At 33.3% G+C, this 27788-nt stretch overlaps 2 protein-coding genes across 2 annotated transcripts in view; both read left to right on the top strand.

Moving 5' to 3' along the window:
• The window catches only part of LOC126738808 (polycomb group protein Psc-like), a 120263-nt gene that overhangs the window by 29190 nt on the left and 63285 nt on the right, over positions 1–27788 (top strand). The window lies entirely within an intron of this gene.
• Positions 10206–13220, top strand: LOC126738809 (uncharacterized). Its single transcript, XM_050444251.1, has 2 exons — positions 10206–12564; positions 12735–13220. Exons 1-2 carry the CDS (start codon positions 10621–10623, stop codon positions 12765–12767), a joined length of 1977 nt encoding a protein of 658 aa, XP_050300208.1. The 5' UTR covers positions 10206–10620; the 3' UTR covers positions 12768–13220.

Below are 27788 nucleotides of genomic sequence, written 5' to 3'. Positions count from 1 at the left end.
CAAAAGTTAAACTATATTAACCTTTTCCCCTTTAATAAAAAGAACATAATTGAAGCAAATAAACTATATAAAGTGGGAACAAACCAGTGACGTACTTATTGGTTTGAGTTTTCGTTTTTCCATTCAATCTTATTTTAATCTAATTACATCTCTGGTAAGATTTACGTTATTGGTAAGCGACATATGGTAAAAATGCATATATGAGATGACAATAAATCCTGAGACACCCTATATAAGGCCATTGACTTAAACCATTGATATGTAAGGATCTAACAAAGATACACTTTATTTTATTATTACCATTAAGTAACTGTAATAATGCAAGCCACAATGAAAATATCCTATTGCAAATTACCTACGTTAACGAATTTTCTGCTATTGTAAGATAATACTTGCCGACTTTAGAAACATGATATAATTAAAGAATAAGCAGTATTTTATCCAATATTAAAATAATTAATAAGAAAAGAGTCAATGAAATTATTTATTCACTTACTTCACACCGGTGATGTAGCTAAACCATTACCAAAAATTTAACGCCTACATAAAACGCCTAATCATGGTAGACCAGGGATCTTTGATCTAACATAATAGTTTAGCAGCTACTTCTTTTGGAACGGCTTTTTTTATTATGCTTGATTGGTTACGATGATTTTTTTTACTGGTTGTGGTTACTTAAGTGTTAAATTAGCTAGGAATTTTATAAGAACCTTATTGGGAATCAAATTAACATTTTCATAAGGTGTTTTGGAGGTCACCGGAATAAAAATTGAATATAATTTAAATGGTTAAGAGTAAGAAGTTTTTTGTGAGGTTTGCTCGAAGAAAAGAGAAATAACGCAGAGAAAATGGCGCAAAAAATTCAAGTTAAAAAAACAGGTTTAGTACAAAAAAATTATTACAGAATAGAGATTATAAAAAGCAGGAATGATGTGAAAATTCAATATAATCTAAAACTTTACAAGCTTATAAAGTGATCATTCTTTCGTTAAAACTTATTTAAAAATAAATATAAAAGATCGAATTTTATGCATTCCATTTTAAAGCAAACTAAGCTAAATTAACTTATTGACCAAATTCAATGTGTATCACTATGTTTTGTTGTTTTAACCTTCGCCCTCAATATGTAGAATACCAAATAACATTTCTATAAAAATTTTAAAAATACCTTCTATATTTGTATTCTATTAAATGATCCTGAAAAAAAAACTAGAAAATTTAATGGAAAAGATTGGTCGTCTTAATCTCATTTTTTAACTAAAATGAAAATTTTTACACTGTAATATGTACAGGGTGTCCCATTTTGGGCACTTTTGCGGGGTATCTCCGTTATTTTTACCGTTAGCGTGATGCGATTTTCGCGACAGTGTGCTACTTTTTCGTGAAAATAACGATGCCGTTAACAAAAATTCCAAAGCCCTTTTAGTTTTTAAGATATAGGCCGTTTTTTGAAAATTCGACATTTTGGGACCCCCCTTGTATTTCGGTTATTCTTTAACTTATCGAATATGTAAAAAAAACAGTTTTCTAGATTTTTTTCCGTAGAATGCAGTGACGTAGATTATTTTTTTTTTATATTTACTGTTTTTGAGTTATAAGCCAAACTTATGTTTTTTTTAGAACACCCTATATACAGTGTGACCCATTTGTTTTCGGGTCATCCTGATAAAAAGTTTATTTTTGGTGCGATTTTGCTCGGGTTTTTTTTAAATGTTAGGTCCAGAAAAACTGCATCATTATAACAAAAAAAAATTCTGCCATGCAAATTCCAAGGCCTACTAATATCAGTTTTTAAAAGCCAAATTTTAAGAAACCATGCTAGGCATTTTTTTTAGCAAAAAATTGTGCACACCACTGGATTCGGTATCCCCCAAAACGGCCTTATACCAAATTTCACCAAAAAATATTAAGTAATAATAATTTTATAACAAAAAATAAAAAGGGAAATTATGCACTTATTTACATTTAAAAATGTGTAGATAGCCATGAAAAAAACAAATTGAACGAAGATAATACAAGCAAATAACAATTCCAAACTAAATACAAATAAAAACAAACAATAAACTAACAAAAATAAAAACAACACAGAAAAAAATTAAATTTAACCGCTACTAAATTTTTGAAATTTCTACTAATCCACCATTGTTTTCTATGCATTTTACATTCCTTTTGCCTACATTTAAAATAACTTTACGGACTTGCTCTGGAGTAATTTCTGAACAAACCTGGATTATTCTGACTTGTAGATCTTCTAAATTTTGAGGTCTTGATTTGTACACTTTTTCTTTAAGTAAGCCCCAGAGAAAAAAATCGAGTGGCGTTAAGTCAGGGGATCTCGGTGGCCACTCAACGGAAGGACTGTTTCGTCCTATCCAACAGTTTTCAAAATGTTGATTTAAGCAGTCTCTTACTAAACGAGCATTATGGACAGGACAACCATCTAATTGAAACTTCAAATTAAGGTGATATCTTAAGGGTAAATCTTCTAATGCGTTCGAAAATTCATTCTCAAGAAAATTCAAAAATTCAATTGTATTCAAATTACCATTAAAGAAAAAAGGGCCAATAATTTTGTCGCTTATATTTCACACCAAAGGTTAATTTTTTGCGAATACTGTCTCCTTGCATTTATTATAAATTCTGGATTCTGCACGGACCAGTGGCGGCAATTTTGACTGGAGACTACGCCATTTGTGGTAAAAGTGGCTTCATCGCTAAAAAGGATTTCATCTAGAAAGTGTCTGTTGTTTAAATATTCTCCCTGAAGCCAATAGCAAAACTCTAATCTTCTTGCCTGGTCACCATCCTCTAAGGTGTGCAAAAATTTTGGCTTAAATGCTTTTATGTTATTTTTTTGCAAACATCTTCTTATACTTTCTCTGGGGCTGTTAAGGATCAAACTAGTCGTTCTGACACTACTGCGAGGATTGCCGTTAAAATATTCCAAAATGTAATTTTCATTTCTTCTGAGCCCACGCCGTCCATTATGTCTATTTTTAAGTAGATTTTTTGAAACAGATTCTGTTTCATTGAAAATTTTATTAACACGTTGCACAGTACTTAGACTTACTGGTCTATCAGGATGCCTAATATTAAATTCTCTGACAGCTTTTTTTTTTTACAACATAAGCTGGTTTTGTAGGATAAAGCAACAAAACATACAAAACAAAAAACTCAACTGTATTTAACAAAAAGAAAAAAAAATTAAAGGTAATGTTCAAAATGATGACCATTCTCTCAAATGCAAAATTGGCACATTTTTGTGATTCTTTCAATGGCATTTAATAGAACCATTGGTCTCCCTCGCAGATTTTGAAAGGCTAAATTAATTGCCTCTCGAAGTTCGGCAATTTCATCATAACGTGTTTTATACACTTCATTTTGTAGAAACCCCTATAAAAAATCCAAAATTGAAAGATCTGGAGATCGTGGGGACCATCTTACAGGTCCGTTGGTACCTATCCATCTTTGCGGAAAATTATTCTCAAGAAATTCCCTTACTAGCTTTGAATTATGACTAAGAGCACCATCTTGTTGTAAGTAAACTGCATTATATTGTGCTAGCGGAATATTTCCTCAAGGATTTCTAGGTATCTACGTGCAAGACCTCCTTCAAAAATCCGATAAAGTATTTTTCTGCCCAAAATAAAATAAAACACCCCAACTCCAAAACGTCCCTGTTGTGCCCTTCCGAACAATAAATGCTGATTCTCTGTTTTCCAATTCCTGGTATTGTGATGTTTAAAAATGCCCGCACTTGAAAAAAAACATTCATCTGACCAAATAACAAGTCTGCCGAACAAATCATTAGCTTTGATTTATTGTAGATACCACCGGCAAAACAGTGCTCGGCGCTCAGCATCGCCAGGATGCAAATGTTGCACAATACTAAATTTATACGGATGACACTTTTTAGGATCCTTTGAGCATCAGTTTTTGACACACCAATATCGTTCTCAATTTTTCTGCATGAGGACGAAGGTGCTGCTTCAATATATCCCAAAACATCTATTTCTTTTCTTTCCCTATTCTCCTTGTTATAGGTTTTCGAACAAAGGTTCCGTATTCAACTAAATTTGCTTTTAAGCGAGCAAATATCTCAATAAAGGGTTGTCGCCTCTCTGGGTATCTAACAAACACAAACTTTTAATCGTAATTTAAATTTTAATACCCATTATCGCTTACTTACCTTTGAAAATATAGCGCCGAAGCTTCTTCAGAATTTTCGTTACTTTGTATAAAACATACCTAAATATCATATTTTCTTAATTTTCATACGCTGCCATTTTTCAAAGAATTTATTAAATAAAGAAAAAACAAATACTTACAATACAAATATTTGACTTAAGAAACCGTAAAATATAAATATTTGACATTTAATTGACTTTTGTTTTGTTATCAACAAGAGTCATGGCTTACTAATAAATGTATGTCCTTAATTTTAGAAAATGTCATTTATTTGTAAGTTTCTTAAAAAAAAAGTGCATATTATTATATATTTTTAAAAAGGTAAAAAGAAGAAAAATTTATTAGTGCATATATATACAGGGTGTTCCATTAAAAAAAACATAAGTTTGGCTTATAACTCAAAAACAGTAAATATTAAAAAAAAATCTACGCCACTGCATTCTACAGAAAAAAATCTATAAAACTGTTTTTTTACATATTCGATAAGTTAAAGAATAACCGAAATACAAGGGGGGTCCCAAAATGTCGAATTTTCAAAAATGGCCTTTATCTTAAAAACTAAGAGGGCTTTGGAATTTTTGTTAATTATTTTCACGAAAAAATAGCACACTGTCGCGAAAACCGCATCACGCTAACGTAAAAAATAACGGAGATACCCCGCAAAAGTACCCAAAATGGGACACTCTGTACATAATACAATACAATACAATACAATACAATATATTAATTCAATTTTACAAAATATAAATCATTCAATAGCAAATAGACAGCAATACAATAGTCTATATTGGTACAATATTCCATTAACAAAATTACCTTAATATTATTGTAGGGTCTATCACGGAATGGAACATTTCACTAAACCGTTAGCTTGGCCTGTATCGAAATTTCCCATCCCTCGACCTGTGTGGCAGTTCTCTCAAGTATACATAATTAAAATGAAACCATATCATAACATTAAAATAATCTATATAATACACGCTAATATGCCCTAAATAGTTAATTCCATCTATATACAAAAGAAATAATTCTTATAAAGAGAAGCGCAAGAGAGGAGACAAGGAGACAAAACAACCCGGAATGAAGCAGCAGAAACAAGAGAAGCATTGGAAGAAGAGTGTTTGTGTTCTTCTAATATTATTTTTATAGTGTAATACACATTTATCTACTACGTTTCGTTCTTTTTTTTACATTATTCTTTTAAACTGTTCGTAATGGTAAATAACGAAGTTTTTTATCTCAAAATTTAAACCTTTTCTATGCTTATTTACTTCGACTTTAGACCTTAGGCCTGTGGGCAGAAGCTTAAGAAATTTGGGAAGTAGAAACAGCATATTTCTTTGCAAGTGTGATTTGCTGAAAAAGTGCGATTGCAAATCCTTGTTTGTTTTAGAACGAGTATAATATTGATGGTCTAGTTCCCTAAAAATATCTTTAACCCTTCTGTAGTAACAAAGACATGCACTCACAAACAATCCTCTTAAATTTAGTACATTTAGTTCTGAATAAAGGTTCATTGTAGGATATTGATTGCTTTTGCTTAGGATAATCTTAAGTATTTTATTTTGGCATACATTTAACATTCGCATGGCATTATCATTCAGACCACCCCAAATTACTAAGCAATATCTTAAAATTGATTCTACTAGTGAAGTATATACTATTTTTAGTGTTTTCTTATCTAAAATATTACGAAGCTGATAAAATTTATAATAAAGTTTTCTAAGTTTTTTGGACGTTTCAAAAGCATGTTCATTCCAGCGTAGATACTGGTCAATGTATAAACCTAGGTATTTAATTTTACTAATTTTTTGTATGTAAGGACAAGGACAGTTGTTATTTAATAAATTACAAGTTGGGTTGTGAATTTTAATATTACTTTTTTTAGGTTGATTACTAGTTGTCAAAGAGAAAGCTATAAATTTGGTCTTTGTTATATTTAGGGTGGTTTTGTTTTCATTTATCCAGTTTTGAATTACATAAAGGCCTTGCTCTGCTTTCGAGTATACACCATCCCAGCTGTAGTCTGTGAATGTGACTGCAGTATCATCGGCGTAGCAAATAACCGAACTATCTTATAGTAATTTTCCCAAATCATTAATATAGATCAAGAATAAAATTGGACCCAGGACTTTCCCTTGAGGAACTCCAGTATTTACAACTGTTTGGAATTGGCAAATTTAAAGGGTATTTGAATGCACCGCCCATTTTGTTAGAAGTATTGATTATTTTAATTGACCAATAACAATCCATATCCGCGTGCATGCGTCAATGATGGCTTGGACAGGTGCACGCTTCCTCCCGCGAGAGACGGGCTTTTTGATCGGTACCATCGTACGATACGCATCGAAACATAGAATAGCGTGTGTGTTGAGAAAACTGGCCGGCCAACCATCTAATCTACAGTTCTACATATACCAATTCATCGAGTGTCAGGTAAGTCGTTATTGACGCCGTAAATTTGTAATTGTTTTCTTTTTCTTATTTTCTTTTGCGTGTGAAGTTCACGCTGGTCCTTCAATACCTATTATTTGTCCTTTCCAAAAGGAGCCCCCCAAACATTTGATCCTTGCGAGCCCAATAAATCGAATCGTCCTTAAAATTTACAGTCTATTTAACTATCCAAAAGTGTTTAATCGTAACCTTGGTTTGAAGTCCATAGCAAGACGCAGATATTTCCGTTAAAAAAAACATTTGTTTACCATTTTTTATAGCAACGCTTGACCAAGTAGCATTCCTATGACACTGGTGTCGATTTCCATTTGTCCGAGTAATGTGCGGTTGCAATAACCGATAACCGGTCAGTTTTTTAACCCATTGTTGTGACAGGTGACAAGACATAACGTCAATGTTTTGTTATTGTTTACCTAACCCAATTTTTGATTGTTACCTTTGTGATTTTGCCCAATAGAAATTTGAACTTTAACTCTTTGATTGATAAAAGTTCATTTTTACCGACCAATATACCCTTTTGTGATTCAACGTTATTCCGGCGTTGTTTATACCAGTGATTTATCCACAAATCTTCCGATTTGTTTGGATACCCCATTCCATTAACGTTTATTGTGGAACGTTAAATTATTAGTGCTTCATTCCTTTGTGATATTCGACGTTATTCCGGCGTTGTCTATACCAGTGTTATATACACAAACCTAACGATTTGTCTGGATACCAATTTCCATTAATTCCATATTGTGGAGTTTTATTTAGTATTTACCATTCTTAGTTACCATTATGTCTACAAATCAGCCAGTAGCAGCTAAATTAATAAAGAAGCGTCAGTCCTATATTAAACGATTAGAAGCCATATATAATTTGGCTGTTGAGTGTCAAAACCATCCTTCCAAGTTGAATTTACTGAGAGCCCGCGCTGAGGATTTCCCTAGTATTTGTTCTTCTTTTGAGACTTTGCATTTAGACATTTTAGCTTGCTCTGATGATGACAAACAGGATGAGCAACATTCTCTTGGAAATACCTTTGATGAAATGAAATATGTTGTTCATTCCTTGCTTCGAGAGTTACTCCCTCCAGTAGATGTTGTACCAAAAAGTGGCTGCAAAAGCAACAACCACTCCTTTAGTGAATTGCCAAGTGATGATCATGATCATGATCTTGACCTACCTAGAATTAAAGTCCCTGTCTTTTCTGGGAACAGAAGAGACTGGCCTGCCTTTTATGATCTATTTCGAACCCTTGTCCATGAGAAAAGATCCCTTTCTGATATACAAAGATTCCAACATCTCCAAATGGCTGTTCAAGGCGAAGCAGCTGAGCTTATTAGAAACATTGCCTTAACTGAAGCTAATTATCCTGTGGCTTTTAATGCTTTAATTGAGCGTTTTGAGAATAAGAGAGCCCTAGCAACTGACTATTGGCTAGCTATATATAATGCACCTCCAGCCAAAACTCACTCTGCCGGTGATCTGAGAAGACTTATCACTACCTTTTCCCAAAATATGGAGGCTTTAAATTCCTTGCAAGGAATTGATTTGTGGGATTTTACCAAATTAAATTTGCTATTGCAAAAAATTGACCCTTCCTTAAAAACCCGATTTGAAATTGAATGCAGTGATAAACCCATTCCCAGATATGGAGATTTGACTAGATTTTTAAACAAAACATGTAAAGCCTTGGAAAATAGTGTCCTTCTTAATGAGCCCAAAGTAGTATCTCAATCCAATTCGAAACAAAAGGAATCTTATGACCCTAATAGATCTAAAAGAGTGGTTCCAGCCAAAGCTTATATGACCAATACCGAGCAGAAATGTTTGTTCTGCAACCTGAGTTCACACCCCCTTGTAAAGTGTACCAAGTTTATTGAAGCAGAGGTTTCAGCAAGATATTCCTTTGTTAAACAGCAGCATATGTGTTTCAATTGTTTCTCCAGGACTCATAGTGTTCCTAGATGTCTTGGAACCAAGGTTTGTAAAATTTGTTCCAAGAAACACCATACTTTGCTGCACTTCCAACCTATCAATGATGTTCCCAATGTTAGTGAAGTCAAGGAACCCCCTACTGTTAATGCCACTTCTGTAGTGCCTTGCTTGACAAGTGTGCTTTCCCATGAAGAACCTACTTTGTTTGCTACAGCTGAAATATCAGTGTACAATATTTCTCAAGATTTGTTTCCTTGTCGTGCTATGCTTGACTGTGCTAGTGTGGCTAATTTTGTGACCTTATCTTGTGTACAGCAACTTGCTCTACCCATTACACCTAGCCAAATTCCTATTCAAGGCATAAACAATATGTCTACAGCTTCGTCATTAGGTACAGTTAAGCTAAAGGTTTTGTCCACAACTGGCCCATGTTTGGAATTTGAAGCAATTGTTGTGCATTCCATTTGTGAAAATACCCCAACCTTTCCAATTAATCCCTCCAAGTGGAAACATTTGAGAGGTCTTGAATTAGCCGACAAGAATTTTGCTGTACCCCATGGTATAGATTTGCTCCTAGGTGTTCCTTTGTTTTCCGAGATTATTCTCCCAGGTTTTAGGAAAAGTATCAATGGTAGTCCATGTGCTATTAAAACCATATTTGGATGGATTTTAATAGGTGGCAATAATACTCCCACTAATGAATTTGTGTCATTGTGTACCTATGTGCCAAGTACCATCCCAGTTGAAAGTCCTCTTGATATCAATTTGCATAAATTTTGGGAGCTTGAGGATGTTCCAGATAAGGTTCTCTTGAGTCCTGAGGAACAGAAATGTGAAGATTTCTTTGTTTCCACTTGTTCTCAAAAACCTGATGGACGCTATGTAGTGCGTCTTCCCTTTAAGCAACCAGACATTGACTTGGGTGATACCAGACATCAAGCCTTGAGACGTTTCAATTTGTTGGAGAACAGATTGATTAGAAATCCAAGTCTTCGAAGCTTGTATAACGATTTTATGCAAGATTATTTGGATCAAAACCACATGATACCCTGTACTTCCGCTGACAATCTTTCATATTATTTTCCTCACCATTGTGTTGTCAAAGATGACAGTGGAACTACTAAAATTAGAGTTGTATTTGACGGATCCTCAAAAGGCTCTAATAACCTTAGCTTAAATGATGTTTTATTGCCAGGTCCAAAACTCCAAAACGATATTGTTACCATTTTGTTAACCTTTAGATTTTTCCCCATTGTGTTTAGCACCGATATTCGCCAAATGTATAGAATGATTGGCATCCATGAACAAGATTTAAAATACCAAAAGATTTTATGGAGGTTTGATCCTTCAAACCCTATTCAAGAATATACCTTGTGTACTGTCACTTATGGTCTAAATTGTAGTCCATATTTGGCAATCCGAACCTTACACCAATTAGCCAAGGATTATGGAAAAGAATTCCCCCTTGCTCGTGACATTCTTTTAAAGTCAACTTACGTGGATGATATAATTGGTCTTGGTCATTCAGTTAAAGGAATCTTAGAACTTCAGAAGCAATTAACAGATTTACTCTTTTGCGGTGGGTTTGAGCTTCGAAAGTGGACCTCTAATTGTAAGGAGTTGTCATCCCTAGTGCCTGAATCACATCAACACAATATCTCCTTTAATGACAATGCCAATTGTACCTTAAAAATTCTGGGGTTACAGTGGAACCCAGTGTTAGATGTATTTTCCTATTCAGTAAAACCAATCGCGCGTGAGTGCACCAAAAGAGTTATCTTGTCCGAAATAGCCAAGATTTATGATCCATTAGGGTTTGTAGCTCCAGTTGTATTAGTTGCCAAGTGCCTTATTCAGCGTCTTTGGATTCAAGGCGTTGGATGGGATGAAGTTCCTACTTCAGATGTCGTTAACCAATGGCAAGTGTATGTCTCCCAACTTCCTTTATTATCCTCATTTGCGATTCCACGTCACGTAACTATTTCTGATGCTGTTTGCACTGAATTACATGGTTATTGTGATGCATCTTTGTTAGCCTATGGTGGTGTCTTATACATGAGACAAATTGATTCTGAAGGTAACGTACATGTAAATTTACTATGCGCAAAAAGTAAGGTGTGTCCTTTAAAGGTTCTATCCGTTCCCCGATTGGAGACATGTGCAGCCTTGCTTCTTTCCAATTTGATGCATTTTGTGATTACCAATTCTCCCATTAAATTTGACAGAATCTATGCTTGGTCTGACTCCAGTGTAGCCTTGTATTGGATTAAAAGTCATCCTTCCCGGCTTAAGACTTTTGTAGCCAATCGTGTTCAGCAGATCCAAGATAGAATTCCTCCCAATAGGTGGTTTCACATCAGTGGTGTAGGAAACCCTGCTGATTGCCTTTCTCGTAGTTTGTTGCCCAAGCAATTGCTTGACCATCCGTTATGGTTCAATGGCCCCCCATGGTTAAAGTTGTCTCACGAACTCTGGCCAACCCCTTTAGAGTTCGATCCAAAGGATAATCCGATTGCGCTTCAAGAAGAACGCAAAGTTACTTGTAATTTAACCATACCAGAAAATTCATGTGTTGTAATTAGGCTGCTTGAGCGGTTTTCTTCCTTAAAAACTGTTCAACACATCGTAGCATATTGTATACGGTTCCGGGACAAAGGTCTAAAGAAAAGATCACTTCCCTTATCCCAAGGTTTAAGTGCTGATGAGATATATCAAGCTACTTGTATCATTGTTAAATCTGTCCAAGACAAAGTCTTTGTTGAGGAAATTAAATGCCTAAAAACCAATTTAGCTACCCCTAAACCCTTTAGAAAACTTGCCCCGTTTTTGGACTCCCATGGAGTCGTCAGGGTGGGCGGACGTTTGCGCCATTCTGATTTACCATTTGATGCCAAGCATCCTATGCTTCTTCCCAGAGATCATCGATTGACCTCGTTAATTATTGAAATGTTTCATAAAGATCATGGCCATCCTGGTCCCCGTCTTTTACAATATCTTTTAAGACAGCAATTTTGGATCTTATCTATTGGTAGAGCCGTAAATTCTGTCCTATCCCAATGTTTTAGATGTCATAGAGTGAAACCAATTCCGTTTTCCCCCTTCATGAGTGATATACCCAAAGTTCGTATTTCCCAAGTTAAACCATTTTCACAGTGTGGAGTGGATTATATGGGCCCCATACCACTTACCATGTCTAGGCGTAGAGGTGTTCAAAGCCAAAAGGGCTATATATGTCTGTTTGTGTGCATGGTTACCAAAGCCCTACACCTTGAAGTAGCGTCCGATTTGTCCTCTGAATGCTTTTTAGCGGCATTTAGACGCTTTGTTTCACGTCGTGGCAGATGCTCTGATATGTACAGTGACCAAGGCACCAATTTTGTAGGTGCTTCCCGAATGCTTTTGTCCTATCTGCAGGGTTCGGCAGAAACGTTGCATATTCAATGGCACTTTAATCCGCCTTCCGCACCACACTTCGGAGGCCTGTGGGAGGCAGGTGTTAAATCGGTTAAAGCGCATCTTGCGAGAGTGATAGGTCAACAAGTATTATCCTTTGAGGAAATGTCCACTGTTTTGGCGCAATGTGAAGCCATTTTGAATTCCAGACCCCTCTGTGAGATGAGTTCCAACCCCAATGATTTAGAGTGTCTGACTCCTGGTCATTTCCTGACCATGGAAGCTCTTACCGCTCCTCCTGATGAGGCACTAATCGATATCCCTTTTCATCGACTGAAACGTTGGCAATTGATTCAGCAATTGCACCAAAGCTTCTGGAAACGTTGGTCTTTGGAATACCTAAATCGATTGCAACAACGCAATAAATGGACTCTCCCTGACCGTTGTCCAAAAGTTGGCTCTCTTGTCGTAATCAAAGACAATAACCAACCCCCTCTTAATTGGCTTATTGGTAGGCTGGAAAGGATTTACTCCAGTCCCGATAACGTTCCCAGAGTTGTGCAAATTCGTACAACGAAAGGACTATTGGACCGACCTCTAATAAAGGTTTGTCCTTTGCCATCTCAATAAGTTTGAGACCATTCTTTATTTATTTTATTATTTTCTTTCTTTTTTTTTCTCCTTTTTTCATTATTTTCTCGGTTGTGTGTTGTTCTACCAATGGATGAAATTATAATTTGAATTAGCTAACCATTTTTATTTTGTTGTTTATTGAGGAGTTTTGCTATGGAAATCCTTATCAGGTGTGATTACACACTTGACCTTTTAAGTTGCCTAAGAGAAAAAATTGTATTTTTTGGTGGGCGGAATGTTTGGAATTGGCAAATTTAAAGGGTATTTGAATGCACCGCCAATTTTGTTAGAAGTATTGATTATTTTAATTGACCAATAACAATCCATATCCGCGTGCATGCGTCAATGATGGCTTGGACAGGTGCACGCTTCCTCCCGCGAGAGACGGGCTTTTTGATCGGTACCATCGTACGATACGCATCGAAACATAGAATAGCGTGTGTGTTGAGAAAACTGGCCGGCCAACCATCTAATCTACAGTTCTACATATACCAATTCATCGAGTGTCAGGTAAGTCGTTATTGACGCCGTAAATTTGTAATTGTTTTCTTTTTCTTATTTTCTTTTGCGTGTGAAGTTCACGCTGGTCCTTCAATACCTATTATTTGTCCTTTCCAAAAGGAGCCCCCCAAACAACAACCATATCACTACTTAGGATATCATTACATCGCACTCTTTGCACTCGATTTTCCAAGTAGAATCTAAAAAGCTCCAGAGCTTGACCCCTTACTCCAACATTTTCTAATTTATTTAACAGCAAGGTGTGGGAGACTGTATCGAAAGCCTTTGCAAAGTCCATATATACTGTAAGACATTTCTTATTTTCTTGCATATCTGACATAATTTTTTTAAACCAAAAAAATATTGCATCATCGGTGCTTTTATTAGATCTAAAACCAAAAACATAAAATATATATATTAAATTACTCCAACTTTTATAAAAATCCTTGAATATTTAAAACAAAATTATATATATTTCAAAAACCCCATATATGATTAGCAATACGCTTGCCTGGTAAAATCCCTCGTTTTCGTGTGAACACTCATGAGCTATTCTAGAACAATCTATTTTCTTTTTCAAAGTAAAAAGTCCATTTATGCACAATATTCACGCAAAGGTGATCTTTTTAATTTCGCGTATAGCGCTAATTTTTTTAACGCTAGTTTATTCAATTCAGTTTTTATTCAAGCGTGTATATCTGTAAAGATATATTTTTGTCTAATAAATTTTTAAAGGAATTAACTTACTTAATATGTTGATTTTAAGAACAACGGTATTTTTTGCTTGTTTTTAGGGTATTCTTGAGTTATTTAACTTTGTGGTTAAATTACCGAAAAATATTTAAAAAACTTTTGGGCGCCCAACTTATTTATTATACAATATACAGTTTTATAGTATATTTATTCTATAATAAGTGAAATAAGCAAAATTCTACATGCGAGTAAAGATGTTTGGAAATTACAAAAATTATACGCATATCGTTAAATGTGGATGATAGCTTAGCAATTGATATTATCAATTGGTCTGAGAAATAACTTGACTTAATGCAACAGTTTATAATGTGAGTTATAAAAATATCAATAAAAGAACTACAATACCTTAACATTAATGGCGAAAAATAATCAGTACCCAAGGCATTTGTTTTTATTTATGGATTTAAAATTGAATCCACCTCTTCTGCATCAGTTAATCAAAATGTAATGTTGCTTCAACTTACAATAATCCCTTTATATCTGCCCCATACACAATCTGTGGCCCACACAGAAAACCACAGCTCATCCATAAACATCAGTCGTAGGATATAGCGTGTAAAATAAATGTGCCTCTGGTTGTTAGTTAATTATGGCCCCGTCCGTCGCAGTAGTCGAGGCTCGGAGGAAATGCCTCGTTTATTAGAAATTAATGCCCTGGGGGAGAGAACGAGCGAACATGACGAGTCAGAATGCAAGAAGGGTCGGAACTCGCACGGGACCACACCCACCTACGTCATTATGGGCTCCTGTTCGGAGACCCTGCGACTCCACGTGGTTTCCGCGGGCCACAAGGACGAATTTCGGGAGGAGACGAACAAGCCGAGAAGAAGAAGAAGAAGATGGCGTGGCTCTCTTTGATAAATAACATGTTTATTATTAGACTTTGTGGGTGGATAATATGTTTGTGGAGGTGATGTTTAAAACTCTGGCATCCTTTATTTTATTTTTATTGATGTTCTTAATAGACTTTATGTTTAATCAGTTTCATATTTAAGTAATTTATTGGTGAAATGAAAAATGAGACCTATGGTAATATGGAAATCCTGTGGTAATTTGGAAAAAACTGCTTGACAGTCCGATTCCTTACGAAAAAACAGTTTTAAATGTGCAGGTTCGAATTCTTAAACATCCTTTTGTCGTCAAGATTCAAAAATTCAAGTCAAATCACTCAATGCAAGAATCGCCTATCAAAAGGGTCCACGATCAAGAACAAAAAAATGGTTTATAATATCCTAGTAGTAGATTCAATGCAATTAAGTAGTGTTGAGCAGTTAAGTGTTGAAGAGGAACTGGGTATAGGCCATAAAACTATTACGGATATTTAGGGAATACATACAGGGTGTTCATTTCAAAACTTCCCACCACGGATTTATAGAAAAACACTGTTTAAAAAAAAAACGCCGAAATACGTCAAAAGGTTTGTCAAGGGGGACAACTTTCTAACGTAAAATTACTTCACCCGCTTTCACCCTCTGCCCCCCAGGGTCATCCCCTTAAAAATTTTAAATGGCAATGGGTATCGAGTAATAGCTTGTTTAAAAGGTCTTTCGAAGTCTTTTATTTTGACGTTTGATTTTTTTAAATCGGTCGATTCGTTTTTGAGAAAATTAGAAAAATCTTTGTTTATCTTAATTTGTTCAGATAGAAAACAAAAACGTGCAAATATCAGTTTTTATTTCAATAAGTGTTCAAAATGTTGCCTGTTTTTGGCCAAACAATGATATAGCCGATGTTCGAATTCCTGACGGACATTTTCAAAAACATGTTGTGGGCTATCATGGCAGCTGTTGATGATGCGTTGACGAAGTTCATCCAAACTTTCAGGTTGGGGAGTAAACACAATATATTTCAAATGACCCCATAGAAAAAAGTCTAACGGCGTTATATCAGGAGATCTAGCAGGCCATTCTATAGGCCCCCTTCGCCCTATCCATTTATCTGGAAACTCGTCGTCTAGCCATTGCCGAACGGAAAGAACATAGTGAGGAAGAGGGCCGTCTTGCTGGAAATATATTTCAGCCTCATCAAGTATAGGGTTTCCATCATCATCGATTTGGTTTTCAATGGATTCAGTGATAAGCGGATTGATGGTATTTTCCAACATATCCAAATAAATGTCTACATTTAAATTTCCGTTAATTAATAATAGCCCAATCACTTTATTTTCTAAAATGCCTGCCCATACATTAATTTTTTGAGGGTACTGGGTATGACCTTCTACAAATGCATGAGGAATTTCATTGTTCCAATATCTACAGTTATGGTTATTAACAAATCCATTTAGATAAAATGTGCATTCATCGCTGAAGCAGATATTCTTTACATGAATAGTATTATCATTAATCGCTTCAGTCATTTTTTCACAAAACTCAACTCGCCTATCGAAATCGTCTTCGGTTAATTCTTGCAATATTTTCATTTTGAATGGATGAAATTTATGAAGTTTGGTAACTGTGTAAACAGAGCCTAATGAAATACCAGTGGCAGCAACAATTTTGCATAATGAAGTATTAGGATTTATTCCAAAATGACCCAAAACTTCAACTTGGGCGGCTTCATCCAAAATTCGCCGATGATCACGTTTTTTATTTGCAATAGATCCAGTTTCAGTAAACTTAGTAACAAGGTCCAAAACATACCTATGAGAAGTTATCTTCTCCGGATGTCTGGCGTTAAACGTGACGGCAGTTTGCCGAGCACATTGATTTTGGGCACCATAAATTAGAATAATTTCCACTCTTTCGGCTAGTGTGTAAACCATTTTGGAAGTAAAATCTTCAATTCAACAAATAAATTTTCACTATTCAAAGACTGTCACAAATGTAACTGACGGCAAAATAAATTCTTTATTTTCCTGAGCAACTATAGATAACTAAGCAGGTATAATAATAAATACAGTTCGCCCAGGATATCTGTCTTAATGAAAAGAATACGGAAAAAAATTCAGGTTGTTATTTAGTTTTTTCCACATCTAATCTTCGGAATTGCTGTTTATGTTGGTAGTTTCCGTTTTAAATTATAAACGATTTGTAGATTTGGCAAACCCTAACTGATATTTTCATGTTTTTGTTTACTATCTGAACAAATTAAGATAAACAAAGATTTTTCTAATTTTCTCAAAAACGAATCGACCGATTTAAAAAAATCAAACGTCAAAATAAAAAACTTCAAAAGACCTTTTAAGCAAGCTATTACTCGATACCCCTTGCCATTTAAAATTTTTAAGGGGATGACCCTGGGGGGCAATGGGTGAAAGGGGGTGAAATAATTTAAGGTTAGAAAGTTCTCCCCCTTGACAAACCTTTTGACGTATTTCGGCGTTCTTTTTTTTTAAACAGTGGTTTTCGATAAATCTGTGGTGGGAAGTTTTCAAATTAACACCCTGTATAATATATATACATATATAAAAAAAGAGAGGGCATATCTACGGAAAAGGCTTTGGCAAATTTAGTAGTTCGACGAAATGGGTTGAGTTTTTGACGCATGATTCCGTGTTCCGTTGCAGTGGTCTAATGAAGTTCAACAAAAACCTAGAAAGTTCGGATGTTGGCGACCGCCTGGAGCTGGTAATAGATCGTAACGGCATCTATTCCTTATGTATTTTGGGAAGTCCATAGAAGTGTGGCAGTACATCCGAAATATGAGCTGAATACTTCTTAAGTGCCCTGTAGACTCTTCCCTCTACTTTTGGTGTAGTATCTTTAGTAAGCAGCCGGTATTCACCTTTGTTCAAGACCTTTTCAACTTTGTTGTTATAAATATCCACGACCATTATGTATGTTGCGTTGCCCGTGCCCTTGTCCACCTTCCTTTCTAGGTCTCTGAGTGCGGCCTGTTCTGCTCTGGAGTTATTCGTTTTTGGTAATTGCTTCGTCATTTCATTCGATTTAGTTATTATTTGTATTCTTGTATTCTTCGGTGGACAAGGGCGAAAAGATTCACCATGTTTTTCTAGACTTGGCCAACGCCTTTGTTACGTTCGATTACACAATGCTATTAAACATTTTAGAAACATCTGAAATTATAAGAATTCCTTAGAAGCTATTTATCATATAGGTTTCAGTGTATGGAGAAGTCCTGCAGGGAACTGTAACCCTTGGGGTCATATTGTTTAACGTATACATTAATTCTATTTTCAATCTTCAATCCTCTGGTGAAATAACATGTTTTACGGATTACTCTGTCGTTATCTACAGGGGAAGCACTTGGGAAATTGTAAAAAAAGGACAAAATATGATCTGGTCAACGTGTTCAAGTGGTAAATAAAGTAATAACCAAAAACTTACCATTAATTTTGAGAATACTTTTTTATGACATTTGGATGCTACACTGATTCCTTAATTATAAAACACTTACAAAAATTAAATATCTAAGAGTTGTAGGTGGCGCTTTAAAAACACATACCATGCCGCTAGAGATTGTGCAAAAATGGTTATTGGGGATAATCTTTGGTAAAAAACGTACTTTTTCCTTCAGACGCACTCTATAAAGAAACTAGTATCTTTGACGTAAGGCAGCTATTTTGCCAATCTGTCCTATCAATTCAAGACAATTTAAGAAGATCATTTCTTATACACTCCTACGCTACTCGCTCAAAACACCTAACTGGCTACTTACCAAAAATAAACACTACATTAGAATAGCGTTTCTAGTTGTATCTGAATCCAAAAATTCAATCAGTACTCCCTGCTGGTTTTTTTCGGATTAATTCTCTATATTTGTTTAAAGTAAAATTAAAAGAGTGGATTCTAAGCTAATCCAGATAGTATATTAAATATTTCATAGACTTTAAAAGTAAGTAGATGTATACATGTTTTGTTACAAACTTGCCAGTTGTAGCATAAGTAAACCTAATTTATTACTCTGTATTTAACTTGGATGTTATACTGCCAAGACTTTATCAATTCTTTATTGTGCAATATTATCAACTTAAACATTGTTATATAAATGTATTTTAGCACTAGTTAGCATTAAAATTTTAAAAAGCATAAGTACTTTTTATCGTTATTAGTGTAATAAGTTTGATAATAATCAAATTAAGATTTTTGTTTAAACTTTTTTTATTTAAAAAACCACTTTGATTATATTATTATGTGTGTAGAGATTAGTGTATTCAGACATTTTAATTTTAAATTTTATTTTACTGTTTTTTGTCGAATAAACTTATTATTATTATAGCTTTGATTATATAGCACTTATTCCAAAAATCTCAGATATCAAAAGGATGAAGCTCTGATGGAGTCCTCTCTATGTTACCGGACTCTGTTACCTTTATTAACAAATAGTACCCTTATACGCTAAAATAACATGATATGTTTCATAAATCAGTTGAAGTTATCTACGTTTTCAATGAACTTTCTGACGATTCGAGATGTGGATAATAGCGTCGACTTGCATTTACTTATACATAGATGCTTTCCTTAAGGTTGAGCAGTTGTTAGTTTTTGATCAGGCTCTTTGGTATTACTTCTGTTGTTGACACAATAATTGGGATTGTTCGCACTTCTCTCATTTCCCATTATCCTTGTATCTGGTGTTCTAGAGTCCGGGACTTAACAATCTTTTCATTATGTTTCGCTCTTGGGTTGTTATTATTAGGAATAGCTACATCAATAAGGGTTGTCTGATTGATGCACTTTGCTTTCTATGATTTTCTATTTGGCTTTTTATGGTATCAGTGGAAAGCATTTTTTCAAGAGCTTCAAGATGATGTACTATTACTCGACCCCTCTTTCTATTTAAGACCTCACCTTGGCAAGGGGTTGCAGATAAGGTAGAGATAATATGTTTGTTTTTGTTCCCCCTTCGTTTCATAGAAACTATTTTCAGCGTTTTTGTATTCAGTTGTTCGTTCCGTATATATGGTAAAAAAAAATTTTAAATTCATACCACCCTGTATAGATAAGAAAATCCTGATGATCATCAAAACAAGAAATTACTAAAGAAAAAATGAAAACTCTATGTCTCAGTCTCAAAATATCTTTTTAATTAATCAGGTAACATGTTTCGCTAATAAAGCATCATCAGACCTTATAGCTAGATGACCTGCTAAGTACAGCAATATGTACTTAGCAAATTCTTTGCAGATCTTTGGCAGATAATTGATGCACAATTTGCATACAGTAACAAACACATCAGTTGTAAATAGAACTGTCACATTCCAGTGCCGTACCCTGTATAACATTTCTATGACTTCGGCAATAGTCGTTTTCCTATGTGCCCTTTATTATTTTTTTTTTCTTGTTATTTTAATTTTCTAACATGATATACAGTCATTTTCATACAATCGAAATTTATGATTTGTCAAGGATAATACTGGTTTCCTAATAGTTTTGTGGGATGTAAGTATGTCCAATAACATAGGAAAAGTTCTGAAAAATTCAACCTATACTAGTGCCTATAAATAAGACGAAAAGAAAAGCAAAACCTGTAAATTTTCATAAAGTACTTTCATGGATAGCAATGATCCAGGAAGAAAGTTATAAGCATTTGAAATAAATAAAAAAAGAATTATTTTGACCGAAAATTTTACTATTTAACATTTTTTTTTCCTCCTCTAACACTTATTGACTCTCATCCGTCATCACAGCCACTCTCATCCCCAAATAAATAATAGTAATTCCATACTATTTAAAGCTAACGAACACAAAGGGACACGAAGCCCCGATTTAAAAAGGGTCGCGAACAATAGACCCCTCTCGACGAGAACTCGAGCAAGGGCCCTCATCTTTTATTTAAGCCCTATCAGTATTCGTCGTAGGGTGAACCGAATAGGGCTACGCCCCACCTTCTACGCCATTCTGAACTCCTGTTCGTTGGCCCTTTCTAACTACGTGGTAGAGACCGAAAGTTGTTTGTTATAAACAATTTATGTTCAGGTAAGAACTTCTTTTCTATCGGTTGTCCCGTGGAGTGTGTATGGATGGGAATTGGCTTGTGAAGATTACGAGAGTAACGTGTCGTAGTATAATTATAAATGTATAAAAGTTACGAGTATGATTGAATCAATTTTTGGTTTATTGTAAGTTTATCTATAAAGAAGCGAAGATATGAAACGTAAAATGATTTAAAAAAATTGTTAATTAAAATGTGTAATTTGTATTAATTAGTTGAACGGAAGTCCATATTTTGTAGGAGAATGTGGTGTATATATAGATTTCTCCAAAAAAAAAAAAACATGTAGATAATTTATTTTTTCTTGGTGATCAAGGCTTCCTCATTGAGAAATCTATATTTGTATTTATTTAATGAACCGGTTTTTAAAATTTGATGAATTAAAAGTAAAAGGCTTAATGATTATAATTTTAAAACATAATATAGCTTAAATGGCGTCTTAGCCGATTATTAATTTATTTTTATATTTGAACCCATACCCATTTCTGTACGATTTTATATTGAATTTAGGGTAGGAAGGAAATTGAAGTGTTATAATATATTTTTGCAATTAACTCAACGACTTTTAAAGCGCATTTATATTTTTTTAAATAAATAAATAAGAGCTTCTATTTTAATTTTTTTTAATCTAACCACTGCATTTCTGGTTGAACGTGTCTTTATCATCATTCTTCATCACAAGAACTACTTTAGAACAAAAACATTTTTTCTTGTAGAATATTTTTAGGTGCTACTCACCAATTAAAAAAAGACTCATTTTTATCTTTTAAGTCAATGATATGCCAAAGATTACCTACCTGCAGTCCTGTCTTTAACACCATTAGGTCTATATTAATCTTTTTTTTCATATAAAGGAAACCTTCTGACAGGCATTGAGTTATTTTTAATCTCTCCAGATGGTTTGCCCCTTTTTAAGCGTGTTTTGAAAGACAATAAACCTAATCTTAATTTTTGTGTTAAAATAAAGGAAAAACTATGAGGCCAGTTCAAGTCTGAATATTGGCGCGACTTTTAAATCGAAATAAGTACAGAGGTGTTTCTAGTATGTTTAGTGTGTAATAAATCATTGGCAATTGTTTGTGAATCTAGTGTTTTAATTCAGATTTAAACGAACACACACAGAAAACACTTTCGTAGTATGAATGGGATACACATTGAGTTAATGGAGTACTGTATTTGCAATACCTGAATGACATTTACGATTAAATAAATGAATATCTTACTTTTATTTGTGCATATCTACTTGAAATTAGTTCAAACATAAGAATCATTGAAGTAAATTGTGATCCTATTTAAACAATATCGAAACGTAATTAAACTAACATAAGAAATCATTGAATTTCATTGGCTTTTAATTAATGACTATATTAAAAGCAATGAAAAGTCTGATTTATTAGAAAAGGTATCATCTTGAGCAAATGGTAGGTGTAAATTACATTAATATGAACTCTTTTATAAATAAATCTAATTTTTTTTGTAACAAAAATTATTATTTTTTAACTTGAAGTAGAGACTCGTTTAAACAACCTTATCCCACAGTTGATTTAATTTCACGTAGTGTTTATTGTAATAAAATACTTTAATTGTTTAAATGCGAGTGTTTTATTGACTGAATATTAGTTTAAAGTCTATTTGAATAATATTTGAGCTTGGATTGTCAAATCCATTCAAATATCGTCGTATGCAAACCAAGTCAAAAATCGCATAACAATTAACGATCCAGATATTTAATTTTTGAAATACGAATCGTTAATTTTTATACAATTTTGACTTAGTTCCATACGAACGAAATTTGAGAGAAGTCGAAAATCCAAGCCCTGAGCTGAAGGACAGGAGTTTTTAATCAAATAAAACAAAAATATATAAGGTTATCTTTTTTATTAACCTCTTTTTTATAAACATAACATTATTTTTTGGTGTAATAACACAGGCTATAATAAATGTAATGGTCCTATCGGATCTCGAAAACTGTAACAAATATAGCTTTTTAAATACACTGCTCAAAAATTGAAGTGGATATTGTACAAAATTTTGTTTTTTTCCCCAATAAGTATAAAAATAAACAAAAGTAAATTATTAATTAAATATTTATTATAAAATTTAGAATGTGTTATTCTTAAATCAAATCAACAAGTATAAAGAATTTCTGGTAAGTATGAAGAATTACCTACTTTAATTTCTATAGATATACAGGGTGTTTCCAAATTAATGGTACACAGTGTAACCACAGATTCCTTATGTCAAAATATTCATAATTAGCAAATATACCTATGTTCGAATATTAATATGCACGAAGCTACAGGGCGTCAAAGTTGAAAAATCATTTTTAATTTATTTCAGTAGCTTTGTATCAAAGGTATTTTATTGCAATTTGGTATACGGGAGTTTTTTAACATGAGAAATACAAATTAATTAATTTTAATGTATTAAGTGGAGGGCGCCACTTATTCAATTTTTTTTGGCTTTAAAACCTTTACACTTTTTTAAATATTTTCAAAACAGTCGAAGGAAAAGTGGCATAATTCAGAGTTTACAAAGTAGTCACTAAGCTTTTAAAAGGGGCATCATTTGACACACCTATTCTTATTACAAATTTTAAGCGTATAGCTATTTTAAATTTGAATTAATGATGCAGGGTAGCACAACAGAGTGTAAACGTTTTAAAGCCAAAAAAATTGAATAAGTGGCGCCCTTTACTTAATAAATTAAAAATAATGGCATATTTGGATTTCTCATGTTAAACAACCCCCGTATATCAAATTGCAATAAAATACTTTTGATACAAAGCTATTAAAGTAAATTAAGAATGATTTTTCAATTCTGACGCCCTGTAGCTTTGTTAATATTAATTTTCGAACGTAGGTATATTTGCTAATTATAAATATTTAACATGAGGAATCTATGGTTACGCTGTGTACCCTTAATTTGGGGACACCCTGTAAAAGAAATTTTAGTGGCCACAAAAATGCGCAACTTTATCATAATATAGACGTAGGTAACAAAGAGTGCTTTAAGTACCTATATAATTATGTTTCAAACATAAATAACAACTAAAAATAATATCTCTGTAGGTGGGTCATAAAACAAAATAATTAATAACCCAGTATAACTATCAAAAATCATAACAAAATAAGTCTTTTTGATGTAGGAAGTAAAATTAAAATTACATTGTGGGTACTTAAAAATTGGCTTTGTCATCTTATTGGCAATAAACTCAGACTGGGTGATAGTGACAGATTTTGGGACACTATTTTACGCAGTATGCCTTTCAGGGGATAATATTGTATGGGCTCCCCAATTTCTAAAATAAATTAGAAAAAATTCTTAATTTTGTCTTAAAAAAGAGATTTTTGTCTTTAAAATAAGAGACTTTCTGCGACTTTAAACAGGCTGCCGTCACTGTTAAGCATTCAAGTTTTTGTTCTAAATTTGCTTAGAAAAAAATGGCATACCGATTGCTCATGTTTAAGTACTCTCTACGGGGCTTAAAAAATAAACCTTACTTTTTAAATATGAAGAAAACGTGGGGACACTTTAAATTATGCATTAATAACATTGGGGGACCCACACAATATTGTCCTCTGAAAGGCATACCGCGTAAATATGTCTATTAGTAAAAGCTACTGCAGTAAAACCCCTGCAATGTATATTTAGTTCGTTTTGGAAATTTTGTTATTTAACTATTCCTGATATGTAGAGTTCCCTGGATTTTTTTAGTTATTTTTATTTAACTATTTTAGTTGCTGTGGTGAATAAATTTAAATTTTTGTAACTTTGGTCGTCAATTAGTTTAGTCAGCGGCCTAATTTTCAAGTGTCTATTAATTCCTAAGTTGTGTATATACATAGACATTTAATTCCTTGAAAATTATTTTTTTTTTAGTTGTGTTTCAATTTTCGATCTATAGATATTTTTTTATCTTAAAGGTCGATTTCTTTAAATTTTTTATTCACCTCTTCAATTTAAAAAATCCAATTTCTTTCGGTTTAACTTAATTTAAAACTTTGCAAAGAAAACCCCTAATCTGATGTGCTCCAATTGTCAAACATCAAACTATTTTTAGCCTAGGTTTACCAAGCAAATTTCATGTTTTCTTGGTGATTTTCCCAGATAATTCATTGTTTTTCTTTGACCGCGGAAAGTCACCCCATTCCAACCCCTGGCCATCTCTAATAAATTATTTTCCAGTTTTTTTGACCCTGAATTTTAATGGAGGGGAGGAGGCATTTCAGAGTGATTCCTTATTCTGCCAACCACAAATTTTCTAGAGACAAAATAAAAACACTACTAAGTCTCGGCCTCAAAATATTTTTATGTCCTGAAGGGTAACATGTTTCGCTTAAAATAAAGCATCAGCAGATTATCAGACCTTACGAGATAATCTGCATTAAAAAAAAAAACGTTTAATATATATGGGAAATTTTTATAACTTTGGTCGTCAATTAGTGTAGGCATTTAGCGGCCTAATTTTCCAGTGTCAAAGTCAAAACAGTTAATTACCAAAAAAATAGTTATAAATATAATTAGCTACATGAGAAAAAAAATTGACAATTTTTGGTAAAAGGAACTGCTTCGCGATAACATAAAACCGATAGCGCAATTTGCGTGAAACAGGCCTTGAAAACATTATAAATAAACACAAAAAAAAATTCCTAATTAACCTAAAAAAGAACAAAACTAAAACTAAAAAGGGCAGAAACAAAAAATGGCAAAGCAATTTGGCTGGCATGCGATGGAAGGCAACAAGAATAGACAAAAGAGAACCACAAAAAAAAGATTGAACAGGCCAGCTTATATTTGGTCTTAGTTGATTTTGCAGTTTATACTACTAGGTATCTACTACTAGGCATCTCGTTAGAAGTCGAGAAGAATTTGCTTAACCTTGGTGTAAAATTTATTAAGTGACAAATCTTTAATATTATTTAGCAAGTTATTCCACATTGTAACTCGGACAACCGAAAATGACTTGTGGAAGTTACTTGTTCTATGTTGAGGTGTCCTAAAATTTCCAACATTACGAGTATTGTGTAAATGCGAGAGAGTAGTAAATAACTTGTGTGTCTCAAAACAAAAGTTAGAATCTAAAGTCAATCCTAATATTTTCACTTCATTGACAACTGGAATTTTTTCTCCATTAATCTCAATATTTATACTTTCATATAAGTGTCTCAGAATTCCTGACTTAAAGCCATATAAAATGATGTTAGATTTAGCAGGGTTAATTTTTAAGTTATGCTCATTGGAATAATTAACTATGTTTAGTATATCCGATTTAATTTTTTGCTCAGAAATATTAAAATTAAAAAAATTTAATGGCATGTATATCTGAGAATCATCAGCATATTGTTATAATTTACAATATTCAATACAGTTATGCATATCCGCAACATAAATCGAAAATAAAAGAGGTCCCAATATGGAGCCCTGAGGAACACCAACTTCCAAGTCAAGATACGTTGAGTGCTCCAAACTTCCATTGTCGGTTTTTAACAACACCGAATGTGATCTATTTTTAAGATAGGAATCAAAAAAAGTAACTGATTCGGAACAACCAAAAAATCCCAACTTTGCAATGAGCATTGAGTGATTTATAGTATCAAATGCTTTGCTAAAATCAAGCACCGCCACGCAAGTACTTCGTTTATGTTCTTCGTTAAATCTTATATTATCTAACATTCCCACCAGACTAGTAGTTGTACTATAATTCCTCCTAAATCCCGATTGCGTATCTGAAAGTATACCAAATGAGTTAACAAAATTATAAAGTTGTTGGTGAATATGCTTTTCTAGAATTTTAGAAACTACTGATAAAATACTTATAGGCCTTATGTCTTTTAGTTCTTTTGGATTAGAGATTTTTGAAATGGGTCTTATGAGTGCTTTTTTCCAGATATCAGGATATACATTTGTAAGAATGCAAGTATTTAAAATATTTAGAAGTGGTTTTTTACAAAAAGGTAGGCAAAGCTTGATATCATTTATACAAAGTCCGTCAGCTCCTATAGCATTTGATTTTATGGTCTTAATTATACTGTTAACCCTTTCTTCATCAAGAAGACTTAAATTTAATTCTTGAATACTATTATTCCATTTATTTTCATTGTAAAAATTTAATTTGGTTTGTGATATATTATTGTTAATTTGGTTAACGCATTGAGAAAAATAATTATTTAGGGCTTCTGGATTACTAAAATTACAAGGCAAATCGGTATTCTTTGATTTAGTTAGATGTAGTTTATTAGCATTTATCCAAAAATCACGATTTTTTTTTGGAGAAAGTGTGTTAAAATATGATATTTTTTGTGTCTATTAGTTCCTAAGATGTACATACACATTTAATTCCTTGAAAAAAAAAGGTAATTTTTTTTAATGCAGGTCAACTCGTGAGAGATACTACTAGTTTGTAAGGTCTGATGATGCCTTATTTTAAGCGAAATATGTGGAACATAAAAATATTTTGAGGCCGAAACTGAGTGCTTTTATTTTGTCCCTACTTACGTAGGTCTCTTTGATATAATAGACGAGTTCTTTCAATTTACAAATTTTCTATTTTAAGATTACAGTGGAGCCGTAGGGGATAATTTTATAATGCGATATCGTTAATTTTTGGGTGGAACAAAAACTGACGATATTTTGGTGCATCTTGACGAAATTTTTTGGGAAAATATTAATTAAGTATGCCACTAATTTCTCTTAAAATAATATTTTTTTAAGATCCTCATTCGTTTTAGGACCAATTAAATTTTTTTTAGGAAAAAATAAAAATTACATTTAATACAGTTAAAACGACTTAAATCATAAATAAACCTAACTTAGCGGTCTTGTGCTAAAGTAGATATAAAATTATTTTTTTTATAAAATAACCTGATACAGTATATGTGTATAAAATGTACAAACATACTTACAAATATTCCAAACAATTTTCTTTTATGTACAATTTAATTGAATCCTTGAGAACCACTTTAATAATACATAACATACTTGTTGCCTTATTTAACACTACATGTTAGTCCAGTTAAAATAAGTAGAAAAAAAAATGAAAGTTTACA

Source organism: Anthonomus grandis, chromosome 7 (assembly GCF_022605725.1).
Source record: "Anthonomus grandis grandis chromosome 7, icAntGran1.3, whole genome shotgun sequence".
NCBI classification, from domain to species: Eukaryota; Metazoa; Arthropoda; class Insecta; order Coleoptera; family Curculionidae; genus Anthonomus; species Anthonomus grandis.
The sequence above is the reverse complement of the archived record's forward strand: the minus strand, read 5'-3'. Positions and strand labels throughout refer to the sequence as shown.